At 32.4% G+C, this 9,377-nt stretch overlaps 1 protein-coding gene and 3 non-coding genes across 4 annotated transcripts; all 4 read right to left on the reverse strand.

The window, feature by feature from the left end:
- Positions 1–1,830: 1,830 nt before the first annotated feature.
- On the reverse strand, positions 1,831–1,992 carry LOC117242898. Its single transcript, XR_004495345.1, has one exon. It is a non-coding gene; the product is annotated as a U1 spliceosomal RNA (small nuclear RNA).
- A 2,771-nt stretch (positions 1,993–4,763) lies between these two features.
- Positions 4,764–4,925, reverse strand: LOC117242897. The gene has a single exon (XR_004495344.1). It is a non-coding gene; the product is annotated as a U1 spliceosomal RNA (small nuclear RNA).
- An 878-nt stretch (positions 4,926–5,803) lies between these two features.
- Positions 5,804–5,965, reverse strand: LOC117242899. Its single transcript, XR_004495346.1, has one exon. It is a non-coding gene; the product is annotated as a U1 spliceosomal RNA (small nuclear RNA).
- Positions 5,966–6,401: 436 nt separating this feature from the next.
- On the reverse strand, positions 6,402–7,893 carry LOC117242865. Its single transcript, XM_033509864.1, has 3 exons — positions 7,741–7,893; positions 7,086–7,403; positions 6,402–7,023 (listed from the first exon to the last, which is right to left on the reverse strand). The coding sequence occupies exons 1-3, from the start codon at positions 7,769–7,771 to the stop codon at positions 6,992–6,994; spliced, it is 381 nt and encodes a 126-aa protein (XP_033365755.1). The 5' UTR covers positions 7,772–7,893; the 3' UTR covers positions 6,402–6,991.
- Positions 7,894–9,377: the final 1,484 nt, after the last annotated feature.

Genomic DNA, 9,377 nt, shown 5'->3' on the forward strand with positions numbered 1-9,377 from the left:
AAAAAAGCAGCCATTTAATTGGAATAATTATTTACGTATGCATAAAACAACGTACAATTATACAAATAACATAACTGTATTGCGCTATTTAAAAATGAATTTTATATCTTTATATCATTCCGTGCGATCGCAAGCAAAATAACAAAATGATAAATACGACACGTGTCAATGAGCAAACCTGCCATATAAATGGAGATATTTAGTTCGTAGGAAAGAATATAGCATAAACTCAACTATAATTACTCGTATTAATTATTCGTAATCATAAAACAGACAATACAGGACAATATTTCGTTTTTTTTAAATAAATACAAAAGCTCAAGCCGAGTTGATTAAAATTTTAATATCGCTGATTACCAACAGCCGGGTTTAATAAAGTTTTCGTTTCGCCGTCTATTCGCCAGAGCTATATTTGAAGAATTAAGCAAATACAATTTTATATCTCTAGCAATAAGTAAAACTAAATGCAAAGGTGATAGCGATAACATTTTTTTAGTGGAAATAATACATAAACGACGAAAACTATAGGTAAAATACAGATAAAATCTAAAATAATCCGAAAAATTTCGATCCAAAATTCGATTCAAATACAATTCAAATTTCGATAGAAATTCTAATTCGAACTAAACGAACATCCGACGTTCGGGAAATCTGTTCGGTGAAAATAATATTACATTTATCTTGGTATATGATCGGAAAGGAAACGGGTCGCAAACACGAGCGAAACGATAATTCTGCGCCGAAATTACACAGTACGAGGGCAAAGATAAAAGTGGAAAACGAAGAAAAGATGCAGCAATATCGATTGAATATTAGAATCTGAGAGCATGCAAAATCAACGAGCACGCATTAGCCCCTTTGACTTGCTAAATAGGCTAATTTGAATGTTTAAATTCCGGGCCCGTTCAACTCAATTTGCGAGGACTCCGCGTCTGTTTAATTCCTTTCCTTCGTACTGCTATCCAAACCGTACCTGCATCAACCACCACTAAACCAGACCAGCTGGCCTGTTAACTTCCAACACGTTTCGAGCGGCCGACATACGGAAACGTCCGACAGCCCCTCACACGGATGCTTAAACGGGCCATGTGCTTCCCATATCGTTTAACTAGAGACTGCCACCTGTGCTTTACACTGTGATCTTACATTTCGTACCCCCTTCTAATTATCTTCCTAATGAGAAGTCTAAATACTTGTTACAGGTTACATCGCAGTATAATCACAAGTGGATGATTAGATAATTGTTATACGACCGATCATATTAATCCAATCCTTCCTTATAAGCAAGTTGGAACTTACGAAATTCTACCTCTATGTACATATCCTTAATTCTGTTGATTTATTATTATATCTTTGGGGTTTCTCGGATATTGTAATTACATTGGGATTGAACGATCTTGTTAGAAAAATCGCTATCTTTAAACTTTCAGTGTGAAAAAAGTTTTGTAATTAAAAATCTGTGCTCGGAAAGGAATTTCCAAATTTTGGTTCTATGTTATGTCGAAGCTATAATATCTAATAATTCAGAAATCATAAAAAATGATTGTCATTTTGTTAATCATAATGTAAAGAATGGGACGCGTAACCGAAGTCACTTTTCCATTATTGCGTAAATAATGATTTTAACGAAAGAGGTTTTGGATAAAAGTTGAATGGTTTTTTTACGAGGATGCGTAGTCGACGTAAACTTTAACACCAATTCGTACGATACGTTATTTCTGAGATTCACATACACGCCGCAATATATTTTACGAAGAATACTCATGCTGCGTAAACAACAAAGTTCAACGAAGCTTGCTAAAATAAAATTCACCTTTAAAACTTAATTATCCGGGATAGCGCGAACGCAGTCCCGACTATCAAAAATTGTACGTCCGAGATACCCACATTAGGGGTATTCGCAGAGGTCAGCTCAACCGTAGTGCAATGGAAGAGCCTCACCCTGGAGGAACCGCCTTCTTGATCACGGTAGCCTCTACGCCAGGTAAGTATGCTTTCTTCCGGTTCTTCCAGTTACTTAAACCCATAGGGTGCAACTACAACTGCGAGAAATTATGTTCATAGCTAGCACTACGTAACGGTGATATTTGGAACTAACGTGTAATTCGATCTTACGACTCAAGCAACTATCTAATGTAATCTTTAACATAATCCGAAGAAACAATTATCGATGACAAGTATCAAGCAAAATTCAACTTTACTTTGAAGATTAGATTTAATTAACTTTCTTTGTGTAATATATGTTAATAGATTTGTTATAAATTGTTACGATACTTTTACTATACATATACGGAATTTATTTGAAAATGAAAATATTGGCATTTATTTATAAAATTAAATGTTCGAACGAAACATTTTTGAATAATTTGTATACTTGTAAAACATTTGACTTTTGTGTGTAATGTAAACGAAAAAATGAATTTCGATAAAATTAACGCAGCTTCGTTAAAAATATGCGGCATGCTTACTTCATAAATAAAATATAATATATTCCTCTTTTTTTAAATCGAAGTAGCCGAAAACTTTTAAAATTATTTCGACTAATTTCCTTCGACTGCATGTCGCATTACAAACTATGGAGTATGAATTTCTTGGAAGTTGTACTCTACTGTCTATAATTTGGCTCACTATTATTGTTGGCACAAATACGTGAATTAACATTCGGAATGTTCATTTGAATGTGGAATCATTATTAGGCATATGCACGTGTTCAGATGTTGTGTACGAAAACGAGACACGAAGGTACTATTTAATCACTTTGTATATTGGCATTGTAATTATAGAACATTATTAGACTGATAAGTAGTTCGAATGAGATAATGATTACGAGACACGAAATATAAAAAGCTAAGAACATATAACTGAAACATTCGATTTCAAACACAGATCCTACTGTTTATACTTTTTAGAACTACGAACATAGAGTTACGAAGCCATTATTTGTGATATTCACACGGACTTATGCTTAAAAACTCTTTTAAATTTTTACTTTTATTTTTAATAAATAACAAACACACGATGTACAATTTTGTGAAATAATAAATACAATTTTTTGCAGGGAGAATCTTCGTTGTTTGAATCGATTGAACGTTCTTAATTATTTCTTCTTTCAATTTCATAGTTTTGTTATTAGACCCTGCTTACAACGGTATACGACGTATAAATATTATACATCGTGCAAGTTACTTACGTATGTAAAGCAAATATCCTAGTTCTAACAGAATCGTAAAACAAAGAATTATAAGAATACAGTACAAAAAGCAGCTTCTCGGAAACAAAAGGAATTAAATACATGTTCGTAAGAAGGAATGGAAAGCAACTACTTCAATAAGGAAAGGAAAATTAAAACATTCACTTATAAGCTCGTCACAAATTATAATGGACTTGTAAAATCACACAAGAAAGTACGAAAAACAGTCATAAACAATTGTATAACGAAAAATGCATATAAACAAAAGAGCTACATCCAGTATGGTCGTAGATCATTAAGGTCATTACTAACCGATTTTCAGAACAATACTACTTATAATAAATAATAATAAAAATTATAGTAATATGTATATTGTAAGATCTTACGTATCTTATGTATGTAAATTGCTTATTTAAAATGTGACTTTTAATGATAAATCAGCTCAAGCCAAACATGGTAGTGCAACGTAACAATTTTAATCCTGGAATAACTTCGTTTCTCATAATAACCATCTTTACAGTCAGAAAAAACCGTTTTGTTTGTGTCGTTTCAAAGCAACACCAGCTTACCGATGGTTATCAGCGACAAACCACTCGTTCAAAGTCAATTCCAAGTCAACCCGAAAAATAAGAATTTTTATTTTCATCGCCATCAAATGACGTTTATCGTTAACTTTGGATCTACAGTTAAAGATGTAATACTGAACCATCGTAAAATAGAAAATGATTTTATATGCTTCATCGAGTTGCTTAAAGCTACATAATTCACGATACAGGCACAAGGATATCGGCAAACACGAGGCAATTCCTTATAAGAAAAAGGTAAGAGGATAATATAGAATACCTTTGTTTGTCCCAGTCATAGTTTTCAAGAAAATAGAGCTTGAAAATTTATCGAGTATTTAAACTTGACTAATCATCGGCCGGATATGAGTAAACAATCAGCAGGTGGTTATTCCAGGCGCGAGAATAAGTAAAGGATATGGAATAAAGTTTTTCCGTTTAAGGATGCTTGACTTTCAAGAAAACAGAGTTTGAATATGTTTCGTTCAGAATTAATCCAATATACACCTGTAATACGGGCGCACAATTATAAGTAGAATTCGCTGTAGTAGCAACGACAGATTTTTATTTTTTCCTTTTTTTTATTTTTTTTTTATTTTTATTGTTAAGCACTAAAGAAACAATTACTAACAGAGTAAGTAGTAACAACTAATAAACATTCATGCTACTTTACAAAAAAAAAGAATTAAACCTATTTTATACAATAAATATGAATGAACGGACAATAAAATTCTACTGCTGAATAATTGCGTAATAAAGATTATAACTATTATTCGTCACTTCTCAAAATTTGTCATTATTGGTAAAGAGGTAAACATTGTTCTCTGAAGTTGGTTACAAACTTTAATTTGAACTTCTACATTCTAGTAGCGAATTTAGTAGCGCAATGCAGAATATACCCTTAATAAATAATTCTTCGATAGAGAAGAGCAAATGAAAATTACTTTGCTCAACAATGTACAAAATCTTTGCAACTGTAAAAAAAAGAATATTTTTGCCAATAATATTATCCGGGATAGCGCGAACGCAGTCCCGACTACCAAAAATTGTACGTCCGAGATACCCACATTAGGGGTATTCGCAGAGGTCAGCTCAACCGTAGTGCAATGGAAGAGCCTCACCCTGGAGGAACCGCCTTCTTGATCACGGTAACCTCTACGCCAGGTAAGTATGCTTTCGTCCCGTTTTTCGAGTTACTTATGCCCATAGAGTCCGAACGTAACTGCGAGAAACCGTACGCGTAGCTAGCACTGCATAACGGCGATTTTTGGAACTAGGAGGCTGATCCGACTTGGAACCATGTATAGGACCATCTATACATAATAATTCTCAATTTTTACGTACATTCTCAAAATGTGTTTGTAGATTTCGATTTTGTTTTAGATTGTACATCTTTAAATTTCTATATTTAATATAAATTACAAATTTCTACATATATATTAACAAATTAGTTCGTAGGCTGTAATTTTAAATCTCATGACATTGTAGGACCTACATATGTGCCAAAAAAAAAAAAAATAATGATAATGCTACTTGACTGAAAGAAAACGGTAAATAAAGCATGCTGAAGATTTAAAGAAAATATATATTTAATAATTAAAAAGAATTTAATGGTGTGTATGTGTGATATAGCATGTTTTTATACATTGCTAATATTGGTACTTTTGAGCTTTCTGAATTATATTTTAATCCATTAGTTGTTAACGTATTGTACTTCATTTAATTTTACTATTAAATTAATTTTGTAAATATTTCCCTAAAAGTTATCTACGAATTAACTGCAAATTTAAAGATAAGAGTATATTTTGCGTACACGATAGAAATTCGACTACTGTTTATTACAGTATACAGTAATACTTATTATACAGTTAGAATGCACTACTTTCATAGTAGCCTGCCTCTCTCTTCCAATTCAACTTTCAACTACATACTTACTAAAATTGTGCAGCACCGAGAGCGATTCACTTACTTTCCGTAAATCTTACTTGCAACGAATTATTGCAAGGAATTGCATAAAAACCTAACTTTATTAATTTTGAAAATTAATTATCCGGGATAGCGCGAACGCAGTCCCGACTATCAAAAATTGTACGTCCGAGATACCCACATTAGGGGTATTCGCAGAGGTCAGCTCGACCGTAGTGCAATGGAAGAGCCTCACCCTGGAGAAACCACCTTCTTGATCATGGTAATCTCTACGCCAGGTAAGTATGCTTTCTCACTGCGTTCCATGGTATTTACTATAGCTACAGCTTGTTTTCATAAGCGAGAATAGAGGGTCGTTCAAAACGCACCATAGCGACCGATTCAGGAACTATGTTCTACCCTTTGAGACAAGCTGTGTTTCTTTCCGAGAAATATGTAACATATAATCTATATATTTTAAATAATGTATAATGCATTGAATGTAATAAATATATTCTGTTAGAGTATATATAAAGATATAATATATAAATATTTCAGAAAATATGTCGAAGGGAAAAAGATGTTTTGCGTTATTATATGTATAATATATTTTTCGAAATATTTGCAATAATAGATTGAAATGGAACACTCTGTGTATCCACGCATTAATTTTTGTTTCTTTGGAAAAACTACTGCATATAAATGAGATGAGGCAATATCGTTGAACTAGTAAAACGTGAAAATACCGTGTACCATTTGTTTATTAACATAGAATAATTTTTAATCTGTATTATACAAAATTAAGCTCACATAGAATGTTTGTCGATACTAATATATATTTATGGGTGTATAATGCGTATATGTTAACACTATCTTGTATAACAGTATACTCATATATTATGGATAAAAATGACTAAGTGTAACAGGTAACTTCTATATATCAAAATATTTAAAGAAAAGGATAAAATATTTTGGTCATTGCCAGTTAAAAATATCATTTACCCAAAACATATTATTCGCTATAATCTCGTATACGTATAACTTTTTTGTTACTTATTGTACAATAATCAAAGAATATTGCTATTCGAGTTATAATATTACATTCCCGGTAATCACTCGTAACATAGGCAATACATGTCTGGTCGTTTTACTTTTAATTTATTACGTATCCACATTCAAATATATCTATTATTATTTGTGTAAAGTATACATATGGTAATTTCAAGTATAAAATTGTTTACATATCGATGCTTGCTAAATTGCGAAGAATTTACTAACCTCGTGGTACTGCCAATTAACGTCATGACGTCACAGCGTAGTTCCATGGAACCCTTCAACATTCACCGTCCCGTAGTTTGTAGTAATCTATGGATCGATAAAACACATTGATCAAATTACGTACTGAGTGATTCATTATTATTACTTACTGTTTCTATATGCGATCACGACATATTTCTTCGTGTCATTTACTGTGACAGTAGAAAGTCGCAATACGAGACATCGATTGTAACATAACATATGACAAACGCTTGGGAATGTACGGTCATTGAAATCGCGACTTCGAGCGCAAATAGTACGATTGCCATCGCCATCGCTGTCTTCTTTATATAACAATTTCGTCGTCGATAATACATTTTCATTTTCCTCCTTTACATCAGTTTTTACTTCGTTATTGCAATGGTCGCAACTACAAGACGGTTGGTTTTCTGGACGTGCATAAGTGTGCACCGTGACAACTACAAGTACTAAACATACCACATTTTCATGTAAATTGTATTGCTATATTTCCATTTATCTCTATTGAGAATGAAACTTTGAAGCGAGAGAGTGGTAGTAGTACTGATTGTTAGAATAGAATATTAACAGTGACATATGTTTACTACATTATACTTGTTATACCGACAGTTATGCTTTCTATGTTTCATATTTAAATGGCACTTTAAAGATAAATGACAGTAATGTTGACTGTTAGTTACGATACTTTTAATTATGTGTATTCATTATGTTATACTGGTAGTTATGGCTCTTATAGCATGGAAATCATGAAATACGTGTATTTGATACGTAAACCTGCATACATACATATTATAATTGCTCTATACAACGACAGCATGGCACGAGATTGAGCGAAGGAAACTGGGATTACGTATACAAAAAACCAAAGTCACCAAAATCGATCAATGAACGAGCTTGCAAACGTTGCCAGTTCAAACTGAAACTATTCGATGATTGTACGATGTTGTATTTAGCGTACTGCAGTGCCGTGCCAAATTTATTTTTATCATTTTTATTCAAAAATTATTTCACCAACGGCGAACGTTAAAATAATGTTAACTACAAACAAAATCTAATAAACTCAACAATAAAAATATTAACTTCAGCATTTATAATGCAGTATATGAATAAGGCGAAATTTATTACAATAGATTCGAGCAGAGATTACAAACGCATGAAATGTTTGCATTAGACGAGGCGATTAAAATATGCGAAATTATACGATGTACATATACGTATATTATATCTAGAATCACGAGCCGAACGTTAAACTTTACACACGTGTAGAAGATGTATGAAAAACATTAAATGCAAGTAACTACGTTACTGTCTTATTATGTGTCAAAGATATCGACACGTGACCTTTGCTATCAACGCAGCAAAAAATTCAATACGTATCAGTGTTACAGTGACATACATTTAGTCGGCTAACAAAAAAGACTTAATGTTTGATTATCAAGCGTTGACAAAATGGGGCTATATTAATAAAATAAAATCAGAAATTGCTTAAACTTTTTATTCTATCGTTATTTTATCGAACCGATGGCAATATTATTTTTCAATAAAATTCTTTGGCGTAACTTCTGCGAATACTTCTTTGTTAAAGTTTGCAACAATCATCGATGCCAATCTCGATGTAAATATTACAAAAGGAATTTTTCGTTACCTCACGAACAACTAATTTCTCTTCTTCGAGCTAATTTCTTTCGACGCTCGGATCGTAATTTATTTGCAATATTTCTGTCAGTATTATACACTTTTATCATGTAGTGGATCATTCGTTTAATTCTGTATAGAAAAGCTACGATTGCTCTATGCAATTTTCCTTCCTTACGTAATTTAATAATAATTTTTCATTCCAGTTTACTTGTTTCCAATTTCTTCCCATTCGGCATTCCCGGTTACAGATGTTAACTTTTCGTTTCCATTTGCTCTCGAGTAGGTATTGTTAGAAGCATTGAGAAAACTATTTGTTCATAGTCAGGCCTTTTTAAGTAAATACATTCATGCTTATAAATTACGAACTATTAAAGCACAGCGCTCGAAAACTTTTGCCACATGTTCTTTGTATTCACAATTAATTGTAATAAATGTTGTTTACATGTTGTAGAATGTAAGAAATGTTGTTTACAAATTTTATGTACATTTGCTGAAGCTACATATGGTAGTATAAATATAAGTTGCTTCGACAAATCGCGATCCATCGTGTAATTTTTTTACGATGAATGATTTCCTATCACGCCGTTCAAGTACCTTCGTTGTTCGCTATATGGATTAATATGTTCATTAATTTAAGGTACAATACGGTCCTTTTGGAAACAAGGCCAGATTATTAGAGTCTGATTCGTTGTATGCTGTATATACTGTATAGAAGGTTAAGAAGTTTTTCAATCATAGGGACGATAAAGATGAATAACATCGTATTTCGGATAATGATAACATTT

Source organism: Bombus vosnesenskii, unplaced genomic scaffold, assembly GCF_011952255.1.
Source record: "Bombus vosnesenskii isolate JDL3184/JDL3185 unplaced genomic scaffold, Bvos_JDL3184-5_v1.1 scf7180000016279, whole genome shotgun sequence".
Taxonomy (NCBI): Eukaryota; Metazoa; Arthropoda; class Insecta; order Hymenoptera; family Apidae; genus Bombus; species Bombus vosnesenskii.

Bases quoted from the DNA above. Each gene is read 5' to 3' on its own strand.
- LOC117242865 (XM_033509864.1), bottom strand. From the start codon at position 7,771: ATGCTGTCGTTGTATAGAGCAATTATAATAT. The intron at 7,404-7,740 runs GTATGTATGCAG...TGGTATGTTTAG, and splicing joins GTATAGAGCAATTATAATAT to TACTTGTAGTTGTCACGGTG. The intron at 7,024-7,085 runs GTAAGTAATAAT...ATCGATCCATAG, and splicing joins CGTGATCGCATATAGAAACA to ATTACTACAAACTACGGGAC.